Source organism: Hemibagrus wyckioides, linkage group LG18 (assembly GCF_019097595.1).
Source record: "Hemibagrus wyckioides isolate EC202008001 linkage group LG18, SWU_Hwy_1.0, whole genome shotgun sequence".
In the NCBI taxonomy this organism is placed as follows: domain Eukaryota; kingdom Metazoa; phylum Chordata; class Actinopteri; order Siluriformes; family Bagridae; genus Hemibagrus; species Hemibagrus wyckioides.
The window spans coordinates 11,380,125-11,405,481 of NC_080727.1; the positions used below are offsets into that span (position 1 = coordinate 11,380,125).

General features: G+C 39.8%; 1 protein-coding gene across 12 annotated transcripts in view; it reads left to right on the top strand.

Annotated features, from left to right (window-relative positions):
• Nucleotides 1–25,357, top strand: part of rapgef6 (Rap guanine nucleotide exchange factor (GEF) 6) — a 72,187-nt gene that overhangs the window by 33,885 nt on the left and 12,945 nt on the right. For all 12 annotated transcript variants that reach the window (XR_009207190.1, XR_009207189.1, XR_009207188.1 and 9 more), the window contains 10 exons: nucleotides 688–846; nucleotides 3,548–3,700; nucleotides 7,178–7,342; nucleotides 7,592–7,699; nucleotides 7,864–8,067; nucleotides 8,364–8,472; nucleotides 8,591–8,834; nucleotides 16,301–16,458; nucleotides 22,382–22,622; nucleotides 24,126–24,503. Coding sequence is in view for 9 of the 12 variants with exons in the window: in XM_058414905.1 (XP_058270888.1) it covers nucleotides 688–846; nucleotides 3,548–3,700; nucleotides 7,178–7,342; nucleotides 7,592–7,699; nucleotides 7,864–8,067; nucleotides 8,364–8,472; nucleotides 8,591–8,834; nucleotides 16,301–16,458; nucleotides 22,382–22,622; nucleotides 24,126–24,503 (1,919 nt within the window). In the remaining 3 variants the exon portion in view is untranslated. The remainder of the gene's footprint in view (nucleotides 1–687; nucleotides 847–3,547; nucleotides 3,701–7,177; nucleotides 7,343–7,591; nucleotides 7,700–7,863; nucleotides 8,068–8,363; nucleotides 8,473–8,590; nucleotides 8,835–16,300; nucleotides 16,459–22,381; nucleotides 22,623–24,125; nucleotides 24,504–25,357) is intronic.

Below are 25,357 nucleotides of genomic sequence, written 5' to 3' on the forward strand. Positions count from 1 at the left end.
TTTCCTGCTGTCAAGAACATAAACCTTATTGTGCTTACAGAGGTCGGTAGGTCACATTGTTTGGCTCTTGGGTCTTCTTTATATCTCTAAACTTTAAATGGTCTAGACTTTGTCTAAATTTAATGGGACACCCAGTATTTTGAATATTGGTTACTGCCTTGAACAGTCCCCATTTATAATCTTTCTTGCTGAATTGTGAATTTCAAATTCTTTGCAGATGACCGTATAACCCTTCCCAGATTGCTGAGCAGAAACCATTGCTTCTCTGAGGTCATGGCTGAAATTCTTTGTTCTTGGCATGACCTGAGTTCTCTAGAACACCAAAATGCCCAAAGTTCTGCTTTTATAGAGGCTGTCAGACTTGTTGATGAAATTAACGTCTTCATCTGTGAAGGCTTGTAACATCAGATGTGCAAACATGCAGCAAATATATAAAATTAAATTATTGCCTTAATTACAAAAGGCTATAATGTAAATCATTTTTCTGAATTAAAACTGAATGTTTCACTTTTACAAATATTTGATTTGTCTGTTTATTGTAAATGAAATTTGTCATTGTCATAATTGTTACAATAAGTTGCTTATGCTGTATTATAAAATGGCTAGCTATAGCTTTTGATTAAATATTCTGATTTGCCAGACAGCTGGTATGTTATTTATTGGTAACAGGAATTTTGTTGTGTTTAGTTGGACCAATGGTATGTTATCCTGAACGGCGCAGTAGAGATAAGTTACGGAGACAGCCGAACCGAGATCCTCTGCATGGGGAACAGCTTTGGAATCTCTGCCTCCTTGATGAAGCAATGCATGAATGGAGAGGTGCGCACAAAAGGGGATGACTGCCAGGTACATCTTATTCATAGACTTATTCAATTTTTACTCATTGTTTTCTGTCAAATCGTCATTTCTTTGAAGGTGTAGTTCATATACTGCCTCAGTCCAATCCTTGTCAACTCCATTCACTGTGGTGCCAGTGAGTGGAGAGCTTTGTGGTGAGGGGCAGAGCCCCACTATTTATATCAGCTGTTAACCAAATGTTAATCATCATAAAGTCATCATTCCCAACTATGTACATTTGAAATGATGCCTTTCTAAACATTTGTAGTGCAGTGAATTCATTTAGCTACTACTGTTCCTAATGGTCCAAATGGGCTCAAAATTTTGCTTTATAGCAAATCATTAGAATAAATGACTAACTGTGAGTGCACATAGTGTTCTGTAAGGTGCAGAACCAATTCTTTTGTAAGATGTATTGCAGAGATTGGGAGAGGTAAAGGGGAATTATGGAGTGGGCAATATCCATATGTCAGAAATAAACTGCCTGGCCAAAAAAACATCCTTATATTTAATTGGTGTGCCTTATGCTTTGATTATGGCTGGCATTCATCACGGCATTATTTTGTTAAGCTTATGTAGTGTTTATATCCTTCCAGAATTGTGTTAAGTTCTTGCCAAGATCATCTGTTGAGTCAGACCCCTATGAAAGTCTTCTCCAAGATAATTGCAGATTCTCAGCAGTGTTAATGTCTGGACTCTGTGGTAGCCAGTCCATGTGTGAAATAGATGTCACATGCTCCCTGAACCACTCTTTCACAATTTGAGCCAGACGATCCTGACATTGTCATCTCTGACTATGCCTGTGCTAAATCCACTGATGTCATTCAGTATATTCAAGTAGTCAGCTGACCTATTTATTGGGCACATAACTTTGCAGAGCATAGACCTGACCAACTGAGGCAACCCCTAGGTCATAACACTGCCTCCATATGCTTTTATGGCTCTTACTATTAGTCATGAGTTCTATTTTTAATTTACAGTTTGATTTCAACAAACGTTTAAGTGATCTCTGTTGGACAGTTAATCCAATTTTATTAGTTTCATCTCCTTAGTTGTTTGACTTACTGTTTTTCAACGACCACAGGATATATCGTCCAACATGGTTGTTTAAGAAATGGGAAGAAACTCACTGCATCAATTAGGTTTAAATAACTTTAAAGCTGAAACATATAAGCCACTGCAATAATTATCAAATAGAAAGCTCTTACCTATTTGCTTAGTTAAATTCAGGTGGTGACTTTTTCTGGCCAGGCAAAGAAAGAAAAATCAAGTTGTCTCCCTTTGCCAATTTACATTTTTTTGTTCTAGTTTCAGGACTTCTTTATGTTTGTAGATGTGGTTGGGCTGGACATTGGGCTGAAACCAATTAATCTTGGTTAATGTTATTACCTCCAGCACAATCGAGCACCATTAAATCTAAAATCACTCAAAACAAGCTAATAGCCTATGCCGGATGATTGCATATTGTTGACTCAAAGTCCTATCATGGGTTAGTCTAAAAATTCCCTAGTTTAATCACCAATACCATAAGTCAAGTATGATAGAATCTCAGCTATATTTTGGTTGAGGCTGTAGCATTATTAATGTCATCCTGTCTACCAAAATCAAGATGAGCCACTGCTGGCAGATCCCGAACCACAGCCACATGGCAATTTAAAAAAAAAAAAAAAAAAAAAAAAAAAAAAAAAAGGCAAAACAAGAATGTAGCAAACTAGCTATTTCACTTTGTAATTTGCAGAATGTAGTTCACTCCTTCAATAGCATCCTTTGCTTGCATTGACATTTTTTGAATCTTACATATGGAGAGTTTCCATGAACAGCTACCAAATTTAAATTAAATATTTGGAATCCCCTTCAGGCTTTTTTCCCCTTAAATTGTCTTGAAATAAGGGAACTTCATGAAACTGCTTGTCAATTGTGCAATTACTTTTGAGCCTTTCAAAATGGAGGAACTATGTAAAAAAAAAAAAGGCTGAAATTCCTAAATCCAATGTTTTTGTTTAACCACTTGAATTAACGGGTTAGCAACACGTATCAGAAAAGTTTGAACCAAGTGGTAAACATGGCCTTTTCTGAGATGTGTTGCTGCCATCAAATTCAAAATTACCTAATTTCTTTAAAATGGTAACTTTCCTCATTTTAAACATTTGATATGTTCTCTGTGTACTATTGTAAATAAATATGGGTTTATGAGATTTGCAAATCATTGCATTCTGTGTTTATTTACAATTTACACAGTGTCCCAACGTTTTTGGAATTGGGGTTGTATATAAAAAGCAAGGATGGCTGAATTCACTTAATCAAATGATGATCTAGGGGAGAATCAGGAATCAGAATATAGGTTATTTAAGCTAATCTGTGTTGACCTGAGTTTTTGTTCATCGTATCTCTCCTCTCTTCTTCTGGTGGTGATTTAGGAAAATGGTATAATGTGTTTACAAATATAAAGTTGTTAATTTTGACTTAAGAAAAAGTTAAATTATGTACAAGAGGGCTAGAAGAATAAACCAATTAACACTGCTCTGCATCTTTCAAGCATCTTATGTTTGGTTTATGGCAAATAAAATCTTTATTCTTGATATAAAAAAGCAAAAATATTTGGCCCTGGAAAATGTTATTTACTCTATGGAAGAGTTGTAAATGTTCTGGTGTATGCATGACATGCTCTACACTAAATTCAAGTTGCTGTCTCATGTTGTTTTTGGCTCAGCTGGTGTGCATCGCTCAGGAGGACTACTGGCGCATCCTCAACCATGTGGAGAAAAACATGCACAAAGTGGAGGAAGAAGGTGAGATTGTGATGGTAAAGGAGTATCGTGAGCTGGATCGCAGTGGCACATGCAAGGGCCACATCGTCATCAAGGTGAGGTTATTCTTTTTGATAAAATATTAACTACCTCAAAAAGCCTTGATTTTTTGTTTTCAAAAAGAACTGACATTTAAATTGAGAATTTAACCTTGTCATTTATTTATCTATCTATCTATCTATCTATCTATCTATCTATCTATCTATCTATCTATCTATCTATCTATCTATCTATCTATTAATTAATCAATTTATTTATTTATTTATTTATTTATTTAGCCAGGATACATGGCAATCCATTCCTTCACTCTCATTGATATGCTACACATATATACATAACACTTTTTCCTAAAGTGTAATGCAATCCTGTAACAAAAGTGGATGTTTAATAATATTATGATACATTCTTCCCTTTTTGCATATTTTGTTTTTGTAGATTTCTGTCTTTATATATGTTATAATATCTGTACTAGCTGTATTAGCTCTGTCCCTCTTCCAGTCATGGGTGGGGGAAAAAAATTAATTGACCATCATATTAACCAATCTGGCCACAATTTCACCATCTCTTGAAAATGTGGAAATATATGTTATTACAGTTGTGGGAAAAAGAAAGGACACCCTGCTACAATTCTGTTTTTATTTAATCCATCTCACTGTAGTATAGTAAATGTTAAAATGTTTGGAGATGGTCTTATGGTTATAATCCTCATCCTGTGTACATGGTCTAAAATGTGTCTGTCATCACCGATGGTACTCCATTTATGGTGGGACAACACAAGAGATTGACAAGCAGGCTAACTGCTGTTAATGCAGCACTAACATAATTTCGCTATATCATTCACAAATCAGTAATTTGCACCTGTGGGATAAAAAGAGAAAGGCAATAGTTACTGTTAGCCTGGTAAACTTCATTTGCCAGAGTTGCCACAATGGTGTGTACTGGCTGAGTATGGGCTGTGTTTTGGAGAGAGACCAAATCAGCAAAATTAATGTGTTATTTTTAGGCAGCCTGCAGAGCCAAAAGTCCTGCACAGTTCGGAAATTTCTGTATGACTATATAGAGCTGTATTTGTACAGCTTTGTATGTGATGTTATGTCTCATCTAAATCACCTTAATTTGTTATTGCAAGGCTAGACTAAATTAATTAAATTTATTTGTACAGTGCTTTTAACAATTGACTGTCAAAAAGCAGCTTCATAGAAATATATAAATTCAGGACTATGCTGGTACAGACCTTTACAAAGCTGTCAGTACTTTCCCTTTGGCAGTGAGAAGACTGGCAGTGAATTTTAATGAGCAATTTGAGAGTTCCATCCCATCAGGTGAAATTCTTCTGATTCTCTAACCTCTTTTTCTCTGTTTGACTGAAATCACTTCCTCCCTGAGAGTGGATATCACCACACTCTTCCAGTCAGAGTTTAAAACAATACTTGCCGAGGAATTTGATATGGTAAAAATCAAACTCCAAGCAGTCAAAACAGAATTTATTAGCGCTACCACATCGCTATGCTCTGAACTGTTGCCAATGAAAGCAACTTTGTCAGCGATGGAGCAGGGCCTGTCTGTATGCTCTGACAATATATATCATTACTTTACACTACAATCTGATGTCCGCAAACTTTGGACAGAGATGACCAGCCTATGTGAATATGGAAGGAAGGCTGTATGTAACCAGGCAAGTTGCACTTGGGAAAGATTGTATGCTGATGTGGTCATTTATAATAGTACTGATTTACTTACAGAAGTGTGGAATTATATTTGTTAAACTATTATATTGAGTTTATAATATGCTCGAAGCAATCTGTTGCTTAAAGCTTTCAGAAAAGTTATAGCTCCAGAAAAAACATTCTGTCAAACATAAATAGGTAATTATATCTTAAACAACTTAATGTGAGAATTGCATTCCTTCAGGAAACCTATTTATTTTAGTCCTATTACTAAAAATCTTATTTGAAATCTATAGCAGCAGATTAATTAATAAAAATGTATTTATTAATAAAAATGTCCAATTTTCTTTGTCAAGAGTAGAATCTGAATGCACTATATTATAGTATTATAATATTATACTATATAATAATCCTGTTATCTTGGCTCAAGTGAAGTCAAGAAGCTTTTATTGTTATTTTAAATATTATAGCTGGCACAGTACATAGTGAAATGAAACAACATTTCTCCAGGACCACAGTGCTACATAAAACAACACAGAGCTAAGGACTGAAAAGAAATTGTCCTAATCGCATTAAGTGCATAGTGTGCAACTTAGTGCAAACAGTGCAGACAGATAATACAATATGCTCCAGGACATAAAATAGCACTGACCAGTGTGCAGTCTCAATTGACCACTGTGCAAACAAGAGGACGTAAACAATAAGAGAATTCTTGTAAGCATATGGAAACATACAGTAGCAGCAGTTGATGGCAGCAATTAAATGTGATTAAATGTACAAAAACAGCATTGCAGTGAATGTGAATGTGAAAACAGCACATAAAAAGTGCTTATATAAAAGTTTATATATAAATGTGTGTGTGTTTTCAGTTTAGTCTAGTTATGGCAATGGTGGGCTGTCAGGGCCAGCAAGGCCTTCTCTGCTGGCCTAAACAGCAGTGTTCTGAATCACTGACTTGCATTTTAATATATGTAATATATTTTTCCATGAATGTGTATTAAATTATTTCCAATAGTCTATTCTCTACATTTCATAGCTTTTCTCTTGGTTGCGCTGCTTCCAGTAGTGTATATTTATGATAAGAGTATTTATCCAATCATATTTCAGCCAGTGGTTGACATCATGTGCTGCCAGGGTGAAAGAAATCTTGCCTTAAGGCCTTCAGAATCATCAGTGCAGGTGCCTGTAGCTTAAAATAAGTGTCAATTAAATTGCTACATTAACCAATCAGATTTCGAGTTGGTGTCACTGGGGCCATCTAGCAGGCATATGATTGCGGCAGCAATTTCCCGTCCTTTGATTGGATAATTGGAGTAGTCAGAGGCAGTGAACCACACAAACTAAATAATATATATATATATTTTAACTCACAATGGCTGACAGAGGAAGAAATCGATTTGGTCGCAGACATCCTTACAAATGCATTTACAAGGTGGACTGTAATAAAATTGAGTATTCCTTGTGAGGTATGAAATACTGTAGCCTAATTTCTTTTTTACTTTGCTATTTAACGGTTGATTAGTATCTATTGCTGTGGCATCATAATGATGGTATAAAGGTGGCTCAAATGGAAACAAGGTACAAAAGCACAAAAGAGACAAAACATACAAAAGATTTAATTCAGTTTTATTTGAATTTAATTTAAATTTATTTTTGACAATTTAGTTTAGACTTTGCACACGTGGCACAAGTACAGAAAACAAATGTACATTTATGTTTGTGGCTATAGTACGTATTGTAGTTAAAAATAAAAACAATTTGTTTAAATTAAAAAAATCCATTAAATACTATTGTAAGGGGTTTCCTATTTTATATTTTATCAATTTTGCTTTATTTGGTAACTCTGTGTTAATTTGTATGATTTAGGGCACTCCAGAAAGGCTGATTATGCACTTGGTGGAGGAGCCTTCAGTAGTTGATCCAACCTACATTGAAGATTTCCTCCTCACTTACCGCACGTTCATTTCCACCCCGATGGATGTGGGCAATAAGCTATTAGAGTGGTTCAGAGTGGACAATCTGAGAGACACGGTGTGTATGTGTGTCTACATGTCCAATTATGTGAATGTGACAGAGTGACTCCCACTTTTAGCTACCATAAGTCTGACTCTTTTGTAATGTGGTTTTACTTGAAATTTACTTGAAACATTTCTTTCTTGAATAATAGTTTTATTATCATTAAATAAAAGCTAAGAATTATTATCTTTTGACAGATTTTGAAATATGATTCTGAAATTTCAAACTTTTATAATGTTCAACAATGTTTGCTGCTTTATGCAGGTTACACGGATAGTGTTGTTATGGGTGAACAATCATTTTAATGATTTTGAAGGAAACCCTTCAATGACACAGTTTTTAGAGGACTTTGAGATGTTGCTGGATGAAGCGGTGAGACTTACATTTGTTAATGTCACTGGTGCTGTGTTTGGTGATATACTGATAAAGAGAACTAACACACACATACAATTGTTGGACCATTGTGAGATATGTCACAAGACAGTACAGACTGAATGTATAAAACATAACTTCATCTCTTGCTTCAATAACCACAGAAAATGAATGGTCATTTGCGTTTGCTAAACATGGCCTCAGCAGCTAAAGCCAAGTTGCGTCAGGTGATGCTGCAGAAGGCAAACAGAGACTCACCATTGCCCTTTGGCCTGATAGGAGGGAGCGAGAGAGGCTTCGGCATCTTCATAGACAATGTGAAGGAGGACAGTAAGGCCATAGAGGCTGGACTCAAAAGAGGAGATCAGGTAAAGTGACTTTTAGAAGAAGCTATTGCTGAGAAACAAAATACAGTTATGGGTGTCTGTTTATTTAATTTATTCATAATATTTTCCCAAACGTTTCATTTCCAAATATTTAAAATATTTTGTTTTCTCTAAATTTATGGTATGTCTATTTTAAAGTAGGATGACTTTAAAATAGATTCATGTAGTATAATGTAACATGAATAAATAGAAAATATAGAACACAATATTTCTATCCTGCTCATTCTCTCTCTCTCTCTCTCTCTCTCTCTCTCTCTCTCTCACTGTGCCTTTCTCAGGTAATAGAGGTTAATGGCCAAAATTTTGAAAACATATCTTACTCCAAAGCTATGGACATTCTAAGGAACAATACTCACCTTTCTCTTACTGTAAAGATGAACATCTTTGGTATGTTAAAAACAAGAACCTCCATTAACATGTTACACTCAGCTTATAGATCAAAATGAAAAAATGTTTGCTATTGTGCCATTTGGTCGTATGTGGATTTAAATTTTTCTTGCTGCAGTCTTCAAAGAGCTTCAAAACAATGTGAAGCATGACAAGAAGAATGGAGCCCCCCATTTTCCCAAATTTTATGAGAAGAAGGGCAACCGCTTTTCCATTGCTGAGCTGCCAGGCGACATGGAACTTCCTACCGACAGCAAGAATCACAAGAAAATGAAGGCCCACACAGTTTCAGCTGGACGCAACAAGATACGCAAGATGCTGGAGAAGACCAGGTTTAGCATTCTACCTCCCAAACCCTTTAGGTATGATTTAGGTTTTCTAAAACATTAATTAGTTGTGAAAATAAGACCTTGTATAGTAAACTAGTACCCAAAAGAGTATTTATTTTAATTTGTTATATATTTGGGTCTCAATAAACTGTATGACAATAACTACAAATATTTGAAGAAAATATTACCGGAAAAATTGCTATTTTTTTTTACTATTATTCTGTTAATACTACTGTGAACAAGACCAATGGATGGAAATAAAATCAGAATTGCACCCATGTGTGAGGTAAAATCACAATGTTTTTTGTCAGTGCTGGTTATATTGTATTGCTCTTTGCCCTGTGATTTGCATAATGAGTGTGTTTTTCTCATGGACAATTGTCTCCTGTTTTTATGACTGGCTTTACATGCACAGGGGATTGTTTGGGTAAGAGACACTCTCACTCAGCTCTCTTTCTATTCTTTTTCTTAAAATCATTCTGTCTCTCCCTCCTTTTCTTACACTTCTCATATCCATTTTGATTTTCCTACTTTCTTTACCTCTGCCAAAGTAATATTTTGCACCATTGTGGGCAGATTGGTTGTTATGGGCAACTGTGCATTAGAGATGTTTGTAATGCTGAGGGGTTGGCAGTTTTCTATCTATTGATAGCTAATGAAAAAGTATTGTCCATTTCTGAAAAAATGCCTTAGGCTTCAAAAAGCACACCAAAAAGCACAGCCCAACATATAAAGCCATGATTCAGTTATCTGAAATGAAAAGAGAACATGAACCCCTTGTGTAAAAAAAAAAAAAAAAAAAAAAAAAAAAAAAAAACCCGGATGTGTAAATAATTGAATAGGCTGGCAAAGTAACTTGGCCGATCAAATTGGAGGCTGCTAAAATGAATTGTAGCATATTGTATCATTGTAGAATCAGTGCAGTGGTGGACCGTGCATTTCACACCTAGGCCTTCACTGGTGTCCTTCCTAAATTAATCCACCTCTATACCATCATTATGACCCCCCGACATTTTCTACTCAGCACATCTAAAATTCTGCAATTCTCCATAAACTGTACACAAATTGGTGATCCCCTCAGTCCCCTTTAAATTTCATATGAAAACGGCTGCAGACTTCGGCTCTTCCCCGTCTTTCAGCGCGTTCTTCAATCCGCAGACCGCGGAATCGCAGAGCGAGGATCAGAGGACAAGTGTGTTTGTGTGTGTGTGTGTGATCAGGAAGACTCGTATTTGGCTTGTTCAGTACTCAAATGTTATACACATCTGTGCAATACAGTGGAATGCTGCAATAAGTTTACCATCCTACACTGTTAGTCAAACCTTTATTTTATTTCATTTATTTATTTATTTTTTACTATTATACCCTCATTAAATGAAAATTCTAGAATCGCCCCTGGAAGCCATGGCAATAGATACTAATCACCCGTTAAATCTTGTTGTTGATCTTTCGGCTGCTCCCTACGTGCATGAGGGGTCGCCACAGCGGACCAACTGGTCCGCACAACAACTTGGCACAGGTTTTACGCCGGATGCCCTTCCTGACGCAACCCTCCCATTTTGTCTGGGCTTGGGACCGGCACTGCATCCAGTGGCTGGGGTGGGGGCACTGGCTGGGACTCAAACCCTTCCGCATGGTAAGCGAGAAACCACTGAGCCACCAGCGCCCTACTAATCACCAACGGGTGATTAGAAAACAAACAAATAACAAAGTAACAAAGTAAAAAAGAAATTACACACACCTCACAAAGAATAGTCAATTTTATTACGGTTACTTTTCACAAAAAGACATTCTTGATGAAGTATGCAGCAAACTGCAATCTCCGGAGGACGCAGCATCCGAAAAGAGATGCAGCGAATATAGAAACAATGTATATAGTCAGGTCACTGCCTCTGACTACTCCAATTATCCAATCAAAGGACGGGAAATTGCTGACGTAATCGTATACCTGCTAGATGGCCCCAGTGACGCCAACTCGAAATCTGACTGGTTAAGGTAACAATTTCACTGCCACTTATTTTAAGCTCCGGGTGCCTGCACTATTAATTCTGAAGGCCTTAAGGCCAGGCAACACATGATGTCAGCCACTAGCTGAAATATGATTGGATAAATACTCATAAATATACACTACTGGAAGCAGAGCAACCGAGAGAAAAGCTATGAAATGTAGAGAAGAGACTATTGGGAATAATTTAATACACATTAATGGAAAAATATATTAAATATATTAATATGCAAGTCAGTGATTCAGATCACTGCTGTTTAGGCCAGCAGAGAAGGCCTTGCTGGCCCTGACGGTCCGCCACTGAATCAGTGTACTGTCAAATATTAAATTGTTGTTTTATGATTTGAAATCAACACCTGTAGAAGCCTGACATATACATTCAAGTGTTCAGGTTCAGTCATTCATACTCTTGTCCTCCTCTCACTGTGTGTTATGACAGAATTTGCATTGCATCTGTTTGTGGTTGTGGTAAATGAGTACCTGTACCTGTGTTTTTGTGAGGTATGATTTTAGACATGGTCTTCAGTCCCAAGTTCCTTGCATATTCAGCAAGCATCAGTTTCAATGTTTTAGTAGGAGAGTGCTCTGTGCATAGCTCTTAGTCATGTTAAAGATATCTGTGATTGTTTTATATTATATATACACTACTCACAAAAAGTTAAGGATATTTGGCTTTCGGGTGAAATTTCAGGATGCACCTAAAATGCACTATAACCTTTACAGGTGAACTTAATTTGACCTTCTCTACACTTTTGAATGCACATGTCCAACTGTTCAGTGTTTCAGTACTTTTTGCGTAACTTGCTGTTCTCTAACAAGGTGCTTAACGGCAAAATTCACAACTGGTGTTTGATCCAATGAATCAACCAATACATTTTCTGGTTCAATTAGAATTGGTATTTAAACACTCCTCTTCATCATGCTGTTCACATTTTGACATCATGAGACCAAGACGACACCTAACAATTGATCAACAGTACCAAGCCTTTGCGAGGCTTCAAACAGGATGTTCTCAGAGGGAAGTGGCCACTGAGCTTAGAGTGTCACAGAGTGTCATCAGCAGGTTGTGACAGAGATACAGAGAGACTGGAAGAGTCACAGAAAGGCATAGAAGTGGACATCCTTTGGCCACATGCCATGTTGATGACCGCTTCATTGTGAACAGTGCCCTGCGGAACCGGATGATGAATGCCACTCAACTCCAGGCACATTTAAAGGAGGTGAGTGCCACCCAAGTGTCACGTCAGAAAATTCGAAACCGTTTACATCAGCATGGTCTGCATGCTAGACGACCTGCAAGGGTACCTGACCACACCACCAGGCACAGGCGTCATCGTCTTGCATGGGCCAGGGAGCATGGATGAGGGACCAGTGGGCCTCAGTGCTGTTCTCTGATGAAAGTCGATTCACATTGAGCAGAAATGATGGCCGCCAACAATGTTGGAGACATCAAGGAGAGTGCTATGCATCAGCCACTGTTGTCACCAGATGAGCCTTTGGTGGTGGTGGTGTTACAGTCTGGGCAAGTGTCTACTCAATACAGAACTGCCCTACATCTTGTGAATGGTACAGTGACAAGCCAATACTACCTGAATAACATCGTTAATCCAGTCATTGTGCCCTGCATGAACAACACAGGACTAATTTCATCTTCATGGACAACAATGCTCCAGCTCATTGAGGTCGCATCATTAGGGAATGGCTGCTGGAGGCTGGGTACCTCAAATGGAGTGGCCTGTACTTTCTCCAGACCTGAATCCCATAGAAAACCTATGGGATCAGCTGAGTCGCCGTGTAGAGGCTCGTAACCCTGCACCCCAGAACCTCAATGACCTGAGGACTCGTGAACGGCATGAGACGACGTTGTCAAGCTGTAATTGATGGTCAAGGGCACATGACAAATTATTGAGACATTTGACATTTCTTGTTGTGGTATACCCACCACTGTTGTTGGCTTTTGTTTCAATAAATTGTTTGAGATGAGGAAATCACCACTGCCTGCTTCTACTTAAGATATGATATATCACTGTAGCATGAATTTTTTCCATTTTCCATAAATTTCACCCAAAAGCCAAATATCCTTAACTTTTTGTGAGTAGTGTATATATACATACTGTATATGGTGTGTGTGTTTGTATAACACTTGTTAATCTTCATCACTAAGGATTTGAAGGAATATGAGCTGTGGGTTATACCACTGTTTTACTAGCATGTATTACAAAATTACTTAGGCACTTAAACCATTATGTTGTGATATACAGTGATCAAAATTGGAGAACAATAACCATTGAAGCACAAATAAAATTTTTGAGGGTGACAGCTGTAGGACATCACAATTTTCTCTAACTGCTCTGGTGTGATGTTGGTTCACACTTCTTTCAGTCTCTTCCCTGTCTCAGTTCGGTAATTTTAGTGAATTTCTTTGCAATAACTTTGTTGCCAAGGATTTTCCAGAGATTTTGATCAAGTTTAGAGCAGGATTTTGGGCTGGGCAGGACTCGCAGGGTATGAGAACCACCTGTTCCCCAAGGAGGTACTGATGAACATTGCAAAACTACCAAAATAAGGCAACTGTCCCACCAGAGAAAATAAGACACTGGATTGTTACTATACAATTCTTAAAGATGCATATCACTCAGTTCCCCAGGTAGATGTAGGATACTCTGTTCACTGCTTGGTTTGTCTTATTCCAACCTACAGGCAGAAACTTAAATCTGCTGAGCCTGTAGTCGAAATGGTGGAGATGGACCAGTGTTTTTGGAGCTGCAACTAACAATCTGAATGAAATGACTGACACTGTGACATCTTACATTAGTTTTGTGAAGACATGCGTCCAACGCATGTCCAGCCCATTGAATGCCCCCATCACAAATCTGATAACCCCCATAACAATTGCACCAGTACTCAAAATGCACTCACAATTTGCAAAAAGAATGTAAATCAACTCTTCCATATACAGAAATCCAGGAAAGCACCCAGCCCAGACAGTGTCTCCCCGTCCTGCTGACCAACTGGCTCCAATCTTTACCCGTATCTTTAACAGATCACTGAAGCTGTGTCCCCTCCTGTTTCAATCACACCATCATTCCAGTCCTCAAGAAATCCTCCATCACAGAACTAAATGACTACAAGCCTGTCGTGCTGACATGTCATCATGAAGTCCTTTGAGCAGCTTGTATCGCACCACCTCTCCTCCAAACTCCTACAGCTAACAGTACCCTTTGCCATATGTCTGTGGATTACTAGTTTCTTTGACAGGCAAGCAACAGCAGGTGAGGCTGGGTGGAGTTACATCCAGTATATCAACAGTCAGCATGACTGTACCTCTAAGGACCCAGCTGTTGAACTATTGAAGTTTTCAGATGACACTACGCTCATTGGACTCATCTAAGATGGCGATGAGTCTGCATATGGTGCAGTCAGAACAATCTGCAACTAAACAGGATAAAACTGTGGAAAGGACAGTGGACTTTAGAAGACACCCATCAACACTACTCCTCCTCAAAAACAGACTTTCATTTGTTTGCATGTAAAGTACTGTAAGAACAGTCACTCATCACTTCATCCCCATATGTTACACACACTACTGCTGCACTACTATGCACTTACTTTAAAAACATTTTTGACCTATCTTATAAATGCCATGCCTATAGCCTACATTTATTAAATGAAAAAGTGAATGAAGAAAAAATGTTAATAAGAAAAAAAAATCATATATACACTATATTGCCAAAAGTATTCGCTCACCTGCCTTGACTCGCATATGAACTTAAGTGACATCCCATTCCTAATCCATAGGGTTCAATATGACATCGGTCCACCCTTTGCAGCTATAACAGCTTCAACTCTTCTGGGAAGGCTGTCCACAAGGTTTAGGAGTGTGTTTATGGGAATTTTTGACCATTCTTCCAGAAGCGCATTTGTGAGGTCACACACACTGATGTTGGACGAGAAGGCCTGGCTCTCAGTCTCCGCTCTAATTCATCCCAAAGGTGTTCTATCGGGTTGAGGTCAGGACTCTGTGCAGGCCAGTCAAGTTCATCCACACCAGACTCTGTCATCCATGTCTTTATGGACCTTGCTTTGTGCACTGGTGCACAGTCATGTTGGAAGAGGAAGGGCCAGCTCCAAACTGTTCCCACAACAGATTGCCAGATGGAGAAGCGCGATTCGTCACTCCAGAGAACGCGTCTCCACTGCTCTAGAGTCCAGTGGCGGCGTGCTTTACACCACTGCATCCGATGCTTTGCATTGTACTTGGTGATGTATGGCTTGGATGCAGCTGCTCGGCCATGGAAACTCATTCCATGAAGCTCTCTGCGCACTGTTCTTGAGCTAATCTGAAGGCCACATGAAAATCTGAAGGCCACATGAGGTCTGTAGCGATTGACTCTGCAGAAAGTTGGCAACCTCTTTGCACTATGCGCCTCAGCATCCGCTGACCCCGCTCCGTCAGTTTACGTGGCCTACCACTTCGTGGCTGAGTTGCTGTCGTTCCCAAACACTTCCACATTCTTATAATACAGCTGACAGTTGACTGTGGAATATTTAGGAGTGAGGAAATTTCACGACTGGATTTGTTGCACAGGTGGCATCCTATCACAGTTCCACGCTGGAATTCACTGAGCTCCTGAGAGCGACCCATTCTTTCACAAATGTTTGTAAAAACAGTCTGCATGCCTAGGTGCTTGATTTTATACACCTGTGGCCATGGAAGTGATTGGAACACCTGATTCTGATTATTTGGATGGGTGAGCGAATACTTTTGGCAATATAGTGTATATATATCGAGCAAGTCAACCCGATAGAACATCCTTTGGGATGAATTAGTGCAGAGACTCTGAGCCATTCCAAAACTGGGATGTCTGCCTTAACATGCACATGAATTTAATATGGAGTTGGTGCACCCTTTGCAACAGCTTCCACTCTTCTGGGAAGGCTTTCCACAAGGTTTAGGAGTGTGTTTATGGGAATTTTTTGACCATTCCACTAGAAGCGTGTTTGTAAGTTCAGGCACTGATGCTGGATGAGAAGGTCATCCCAAAGGTGTTCTATTGGGTTGAGGTCAGGACTCAGTCAAGTCAAGTTCAGGCTAGTCAAGTTCCTCCACACCAAACTCACTCAACCATGTCTTTATGGACTTTGCTTTGTGCACTGGTGCGCTGTCATGTTGGAACAGTAAGGGGTCATCCCCAAACTGTTCCCACAAAGTTGGGATCATGATATTGTCCAAAATCTCTTGGTATGCTGAAGCATTAAGAGTTTCTTTCACTGGAACTAAGAGGCCAAGCCCAACGCCTGAAAATCAACCCCGGAATTAAAGGATTGGAGGGGTATCCCAAAACTTTTGCCAATATAGTGTATCTACAATATACTATATAGTGTGTGTGTGTGTGTGTGTGTGTGTGTGTGTGTATATTTGAAGACCTGCCTAATATTGTGTGTGTGTGTATGCAAGATAAATAAAGTATATATCTTTTTTTCTGGCTCTTAGTGATTCAGGCATAGGCCACTCTCAGGATGACAGCATTGTTGGCACAAAACAGTTGCGACACAGTGTGGCCATCATGCCAATCATGGGCAGTCTGTCCTCCAGCAGTCCTGATTTACTACAGCCAACAACCAGCACACTAAGTTTCTCAAGCTCCACAGGTGAGGCCTAGCACTTCCTCTTCACTTTAAAAATAATTTCAGGTGAGTGTGACATAAAATTCTTGCTAAAATGCTTAGGAAGATTCTTAAGAAATGCTTCCTTATCATTTGAAAGAAAAAATAACAAGCCCAAGCAGAAGAGAATATGTAGTTGAAAGTTGGAAAACATTAGTGTTTTTCCATTATAACTGTTTAGATATGGTGAGCCTGTGCACTCATATTCCTGTTCTTTTCTGTTAGTGGAACCTGTCCATTTTGAGATTTTTTTCCTCACTGCATTTGTAGAGTGTTCTTGACCTCTTGATCCGGTGACTGGGAAGTTTACTGAAGAACATTTAAACTCAGTGTAAAACCAGTTCAAGACAGACTTTTTGCTTTGTGATACGCTGCATTATCAAGCTGAGAGTAGTCATTAGAATATGGGTAAATTATGGCCATGAAAGGATTACACAAGGTCATCAACAATACTCAAATGGGCTGTGGCATAAAACATTCCCCACCCCATTACACAACATCCACCAGCCTGGACTGTTGAAACGAGACAGGCTGAATCCATGGATTTGTGCCAAATTATGACCCTGACATCTGTGTTCCTTAGCAGAAATCAAGATTCCTCAGGCCAGGCTAGGTTTTTCCAGTTTTGAGTTGTCCAGTGTTGGTGAGTCTGTGCCCACTGCAGCCTCAGCTTTCTGTCCATGACTGACAGGATTGTAACCTGGTGTGGACGTCTGCCTCTGTAGCCAATCCACCTCAAGATTTGATGTGTCGTACATTCTGAGATGCTATTCTAGTCACACAGAGAGGTGATCTGAGTTAATGTAAACTTTGTCAGCTTGAACCAGACTGCCCATCAACAAGGCATTTCCATCCACAGTACTGCACCTTACTAGAGTTTTTTGTTCTTTATTACAACATTCTGAGTTAACTCTAGAGACTGTTATCTCCTGAGAAAAATCCCAAGATGGATTTTGTGCATTTATTGAAATACAAAAACCAATCTAGCCAAGGGGATCACAGTCCAGTGACTTCTGTGCCAGTCCCAAGCCCAGATAAATAGAGAGGGTTGCATCAGGGAGGGCATCCAGCATAAAACGTTGCCAAATTTAATCATGTAAATTGTCAGTACTCTGAATTTCATACCAGATCGGTTGAGGCCAGGGTTAACAACGACCGCCATTGGCACCGTTGACCTACAGGGTGGCGGTAGAAATTAGGCTAATGTTGGTCAAAGAAGTAATGGAGGCAGGAGAGTGCGTAGACAGAGAGAGAAAAGGAAAGGTAAGAGTGTAGGACTGAGAATAGGAACTCTAGCAAGGGTAGCAAGGCTCAAGGATTCAAGCTGTTTTATTATGGGGTGGATAGTAAGAGAAATGGGGTAGGTGTTGTCCTGAAGGAGGAGTTTGTGAGGAATGTTCTGGAGGTGATGAGAGTGTCAGGGTGATGAGTCTGAAGTTGGAGATTGAAGGGGTGATATTGAATGTTGTTAGTGGTTATGCCCCACAGGTAGGTTGTGAGTTAGAGGAGAAAGAGAGATTCTGGAGTGAATTAGATGAGGTGATAGAGAGTATTCCCAAAGGTGAGAGAGTGGTGATAGGAGCAGATTTTAATGGACATGTTGGTGAGGGGAACACAGGTGATGAGGAGGTGATGGGCAAGTTTAAAGTTAAGGAAAGGAACCTTAAAGGACAGATGGTAGTGGACTTTGCTAAAAGAATGGACATGGCTGTGGTTAACACTTATTTTCAGAAGAGGGAGAAGCATAGAGTGACTTACAAGAGTGGAGGTAGGAGGACACAGGTAGACTACATTCTATGTAGAAGAGGCGATCTGAAAGAGATTAGTGACTCTAAAGTGGTTGTTGGAGAGAGTGTAGCCAGCCAGCATAGGATGGTGGTGTGTACGATGACTTTGATGGTCTGTAAGGAGAAGAGGTCAAAGATAGAGAAGGAAACCAAGTGGTGGAAGCTGAAAAAGGAGGAATGTTGTGAGGATTTTAGACAGAAGTTGAGGCAGGCTCTGGGTGGTCAGGTAGTGCTGCCAGATGACTGGGAAACTACAACAGAAGTGATCAGGGAGACAGGAAGAAAGGTGCTGGGTGTGTCATCTGGAAGGAAGAAGTTCAGGATAGTATTCAGGGAAGAGGTTAGCCAGAAAGAAGTGGGACATGGACAGGACTGAAGAGAATAAACAGGAATACAAGGAGTTACAGCGCAGAGTGAAGCGGGAGGTGTCTAAGGCCAAGCAGAAGGCATACAGTGTGACGAGTTGTACACTAGGTTATACACTAGAGAAGGAGAGAAGGACTTGTACAGGTTAGCTAGGCAGAGGGATGGAGATGGGAAGGATGTGGAGCAAGTTAGAGTTATTAAGGATAGAGATGGAAAGGTGCTCACAAGTGAGGGGATTGCAAAGAGGAGATGGAAGGAGTACTTTGAAGAGCTAATGAATGAGGAGAATGAAAGGGGGGAAAAGAGTAGAAGGGGTGAACTCTGTGCACAGAAAGTAGATAAGATTAGAAAGGATGAAGTCAGGAAGGCTTTGAAGAGGATGAAAAGTGGAAAGACAGTTGGTCCTGACGACATCCCGGTGGAGGTCTGGAAGTGTCTAGGAGAGGCGGCAGTGGAATTTTTAACTAGTTTGTTTAACAGGGCTTTCGAAAGTGTCTGAGGAATGGAGAAGTGTATTAGTGCCATTCTTTAAGAATAAGGGTGACGTGCAGAGTTGCAGCAACTATTGGGGGATAAAGTTGATTAGCCATACAATGAAGATATGGGCAAGAGTAGTGGAAGCTAGGTTAGGGAAGGTAGTGGAAATCTGTGAGCAGCAGTATGGCTTCATGCCCAGAAACAGCACAACAGATGCAGTTTTTGCTCAGAGAATTGTGATGGAGAAGTATAGGGATGATCAGAGAGAGTTGCACTGTGTGGTTGTACACTTGGAGAAAGTGTATGAAAGGGTGCCAAGAGAAGAGCTGTGGTACTGTATGAGGAAGTCAGGAGTAGCAGAGAAGTGCGTCAGAGTGGTGCAGGACATGTATGAGAGGGGCAGGACAGTGGTGAGGTATGCTGTAGGTCAGACAGAGGAGTTCAAAGTGGAGGTGGGACTGCATCAGGGATCGGCTCTGAGCCCCGTTTGCTATGTTGATGGACCAGTTGTCAGAGGAGGTCAGACAATGATGTTTCCAGATGACATTGTGATCTGTAGTGAGAGCAGGGAGCAGGTGGAGGAAAACCTGGAGGGGTGGACATTTGCGCTGGAGAGAATAGGAATGCAAGTCAGTCATAGTAAGACTGAGTACATGTGTGTGAATGAAAGGGAGGGAAGTGGAACAGTAAGATTACAGGGTGAAGAGGTGAAGAAGGTACAGGAGTTTTAAGTACTTGGGGTCAACAGTCCAGAGTAATGGAGAGTGTGGGGAAGAGGTAAAAAAGCAAGTGCAGGCAGGTGGGAATGGGTGGAGAAAGATATCAGGAGTTCTGTGTGATAGAAAAATATCAGCGAGAATCAAGGGGAAGGTGTTCAAGACAGTGATGAGACCGGCCATGCAGTATCGTTTAGAGACAGTGTTACTGGGAAAGAGACAGGTGTCAGAGCTGGAGGTACAAGGTGTTGAGGTTCTCTTTGGGAGTGACACGGTTGGACAGGATTAGGAATGAGTACATCAGAGGGACAGCTCATGTTGGACCCCAAATGGGGAACAAAGTTAATGAGTGCAGATTGTGCAGCTCGTTTCAATCCATGTGTCTGTTAAACAAAGAACACTGAACTCCTGATCAGTAATCAGTTCATTAATAATAAGTGCTTTAGTTGAAAGAGATCTTATATTTAACAGTCCTAGCTTCAGATCGAGGGTGGTGGTTGTGCATTCACTATGATCTAATTTTATGTTAATCAGGTTAATAAAACCAATCTTCTGATTGTTAAAACATTTTTGTTTGGCTCAGGGAACAGACAGTCTCAATGTTATGAACCCTGAGTGACGACTCATTGCAGCTAGCAGACGGTTGGATTAGCCTGCTTGTCTGCTCCCTGGCCCTGGATTGTCACTCATTAACTAGACCTGCTTTAAGACTATGTGCTATGCTGCAAGAAATGAGAGCAGCACCTTCCCGAGTGGGATGGACACCGTCCTGTTCTAACAGGCCAGCCTTGCCCTCAAAGAGCTCCAATTGTCTATGAAGTCCACATTTTTTTGTGAGCACCACCTGGACATCCAGCAGTTCAGCGACTATAACTTGCTGTAAGCTACATTGTCACGCCACATTGGGATGGGGCCAGAGCATGCTACAGCATCGGACATCACCTTCGCTAATTTACACACCTCTACAATATTACTCTTGGTAACCTCAGACTGACGAATGCGTATATCATTAGCTCCTACGTGGAAGACTATCTTCGAGAATCTGCTATGTCTGGCGCCCTGGCTCCCGGAATACACCTAACCTGTGTGAGCTCCCAGTGTTTGCCAGTTCCATCGTGACCACTGCCCTACCCCTGGTCGGAGTCTCGTCGCTTGGTGGTGCCCACTGATGCTGTGGATGGATCTGTGTGGACCAGGAGACAGCCATGGACAGAGCCACTTGGGGACTTTCACACCATCACAGATCTGCCATTTTATCTGTCAGCTTCTGACAGCAAAGAACTAGTGTCTATAATAACCTCAGAAATTACACTGACCTAATAGTTTCTCATGGGCCATTGATTGCTGTTGTAGAAAGGACATTAATCAGCTTCCCTTCTGAGCCTGGTTCCTCTCAAGGTTTCTTTCTCAGATCATCCCAGGGAGTTTTTCCTTGCCACCGTCACCACGGGCTTGCTCATTAGGGATAAAATAAAATAGTTTAATAATTTAATTTAATAATTTATTCTGATTTCTAGGTATTTAGTTTTGTTTTTTGTTTTTATTTTATTTTTCCCCTCCCCTTTCTCTGTTTCTCTTCTTTTGTAAAGCTGCTTTGAGACAATGTTCATTGTAAAAGGCGCTATACAAAATAAATTGAATTGAATTGAATTGAACTGTGCTGCTAAAGGCCTAGCTAATTTCATATGCCTTAAGATGGAGTCTCCTATAACCAGAGCTCTTTCAGGTTCCTCAGCGGGTGCTTCATTGAGGGGAGCAAAACTGTTGGACAGGTGAAGAGGAGAGGAGTGGTGCTCCCGTGGGCAAGCCTTAGCGTTAGCCTTGGCTTTGCGACTATGCCGCCGAGTCGTCACCCATTCGCCCCCACTGTGAGGGCTCTAATGCCGGAGTTGTCGGGTTACTAACTCCATCTAAGGCATCCAGACTTGCCCCTACAGACACTACACTGCTCTCGCTATCACTAACCCTCTCTAGTGTCTGGATGCGCACCTCTAAAGCTAGTATCTTCTCCATCAGAGAGCTAACTAACGTACACTTATCACAAGTAAAATTAATGCTAAAGACGGAGGAAGAATTACTAAACATCCTGCAGCTCACACTGTACAAGCTGAATATTAGTCATACTTTATGATTACGTACCTTAAATGAATTAACCCGGGATATTGAAGAGCTTCGAAGTGGGTTTTCCTCCGATTGCTGTTTGAAAACCGGAAAAACAAACTTCTCCCGAGAAAAAACAAAAGAACAATTAACTGCAATATGCAAGTAAAGATTTTAAAAACAAACCCTGACAGCGTAAAATATTCAGGCAAAAGAGAAAAATTAGATTATATAAACGCCGACACAGGAAAGAAACTCACAGTAAGCGCTTTCATGTGTGTCAACTATGTGGCACAATAGCAAGTTGGTTGATTGGGTTATTAGGAAGCAGTATTTCAGCATATTGTTTCTAATTCTGCTCACCTATTGTATTGAAAAGCTCTCAATTACCATTTATTTAACTTTAAGCCACGTTAAGTGGTGTTGCTGTATGACTGGGTTTTTTCTATTTTCCATGAACAGATGTTCTAGATCAAGTGATACGTGTTTTCAGAGCAGACCAACAGAGCTGCTACATCATTATCAGCAAAGACACAACAGCCAAGGATGTGGTTTTGCATGTAGTTAAGGAGTTTGGCCTCATCGCTGCTCCTGAGACCTATTCTCTGTGTGAGGTGTCAGTCAGTCCAGAAGGTGTCATTAAACAGCGCCGTCTACCAGACCAACTGTCCAAACTGGCAGATCGCATCCAACTCAATAGCAGGTGAGATCTAAACTTAACCTGTTGCCTATTTAAGCTATTGTTTAATTTTGCTGGATTAACTGACTTATTTTCCTTCAAGTTGATATTTTATATCCTTTTGGTTAGTGAAAGTGCCTTTTTTTTCTCTCAGCGGTAAGCCCCCTTCAATTCAAGCATCTTCTCACATGCCTGATCAGAACATATGCAGATTCCCAAAGATATTGCTAAGGTGTCTACATTTTAACATTTGAAATGTTAAAAACTAATTTAGCACTGGATAAATGAAATTGACCAATTGATATTCCTCAGAGCTTTGTCCTTGGCCCGATACTCTTTATTGTCTGCATGCTACCCCTTGATAATTCAATCTGGCATCATTGTCTCCACTATCACTGCTATACTGATGACATACAAACTTTACAACAGCATTTACAATCTCAATCACCTGTCTTTTGCTGCCTGTATCACTGACATAAACCCTACCTTTATAAGCTTGGATGAACTGCAGTTTTCTAAAATTATCTTATCTCCTCTCCTCTAAGCTAACATTCAACACAATCTGCACTTATTATTTGTAGCATCTAGGATTCAGTACAAAATTCTCCTTCTGACCTTTAAAGCCCTCCATAGACTTGCTCCCTATTATCTATCTGCGTTCCTCCATCCTTACATCCCAACATGGACTCTCAGGTCCTCTGATACAGGAGTACTCATTGTACCAGGTTTCTGTTTCTCAGCGTGGTAGATCATTTGCCAGTGCTCCAAAACTTTGGAATTCTCTGCCACAGATTGTCCGAAATAATACCTCTGTCTTGATTTTTAAATCAGAATGTGACATTTATTCTTTCATTGCTTTGGTTCATCCCCTAATAGTTGAAAGATTTATATTTCTGAGTAGGAATTTTTGCATTTAGGTGACATTTTGTTTGTTTGTTTTTTTAGTGCATTTTTGCAGCATTAGACCCATGCAGGTAAGGCATGGGTCATGTAAGTTGTTTCTGAACATGCCATATCTTAACCTTTTTACCAGTACATTACCAGTATTTTATTATTGCAAGTCTAATAAAAAATTTGTCAGGACACTGTGGCCTTTCAGTTATTCCAACCTCTGTTGGAATAACCGTACCCAGAATTTTAGTGGCTGAAGATAAAGTTTAGAACAAGCACTTGGGGCATCTCGGAGATCAGAAATGGGATTGATGTCCCCATATACTTTGAAGAAAGAAATATTTATCTAAGAAAACTGCAAACGTATAAAGTACTGAGTGTCTAATTTCATACAAGCCATTAAACACCACTGCTGAGAGTGACATGACAAAGACATTCAATGCTGAACATGTGCACAGCAAAACAGGCACAAATTCAGTTTTCTGACCCAAAACATTACACAAAGCATTTGGTTATATTGCTAACTATAAACATAAGCTACTAATACCACCTGGTCCTGTTTAGCATTCATTCACTGTCATCGGGACAGTAACTTCAAAGAAATGTGACAGTTTGTATTGTCCTTTCTTTGGTCAGGTACTACCTGAAGAACAACATGGAAACAGAGACCCTCTGCTCAGATGAGGATGCTCAAGAGCTGCTGAGAGAGAGTCAGATCAGTCTCCTCCAGCTCAGCACACTGGAAGTGTCTGCCCAGCTGTCTATACGTGACTTTGGCATCTTCCGGAACATTGAGTCCACCGAATATGTGGACAGTCTCTTTAAGCTGAACTCCAGCAATGGCCATCTAAAACAGTTTGAGGACCTTATCAATGAAGAGACCTTTTGGGTTGCCACTGAGATTTTGCATGAGGCAAATGCACTAAAGCGAATGAAGACAATCAAGCACTTCATCAAAATTGCACTGCAGTGCCGCGAGTGCAAGAACTTCAATTCCATGTTTGCCATCATAAGGTGGGTGAATTATAATTGTTATAATCGTTGTTGTGGTCATTTTTGTTTTATTTTGGTCATTTTTTTCTTCATAACTATTGTTTCAGCAACACTGACTATCATACTACATACCATATATATTCCAATGGCCCTAAGCCTAGAGACCTCAAGAGCCTCAAGAGAGTTTAAGTGGATAATGTAGTGGCTGAAGTGGTAATTGAAGTTTTCAAACAAGGTCACCCTCTATGAAGTGTCTTTCTGCACCAGAATCTATCACACTACAAAAGAAGAAAACTTTCCTAAGTGTTCAGTCAGAACAGAAATTGTAGCCAGTCAAAGCCAAGTCTCACCTTTTGATGCCTTTGACATTCCACAACATTAACCTTCACTAAATGCAAGTTGCATGGGCTATGTGGTTTATATCTGCTGGAAATGCTCAGTGTAAGCGAAACTATAAACAGACTAAGGTTACAGCCAGGATAGCTCTTAAAAGCTTATAGTAATGACTAGTAAAGAGAGACTCAGAGTGTATACTTCTCAGTTAGTGAGTGAATTGAATGTCCTATTATACAAGTACAATGGCGAGTGTGCCAGGTTGTGATTGAGTTCATGTGTGTGAGTCCAGGTAGTAGTTGGATGAGTGTGATTGTGAGATAGTTTGGGTGTTGTAGTCCTCTGCGGTCAGTTCTGTAGGTTGTGCCACCATAATGCCATAAATCAGTGAATGTTTTTTTTTTTTTAATATATTTTTTCCAATATATAAAAAGTCTTTTCTTAATGGTCTTTTCTTAATGGTTGATATTTTATGCTGGTGAACTTTCATTAATGACTATGAAATATGACCTTGAAATATGGCATGAAATATGAAGTTTTCA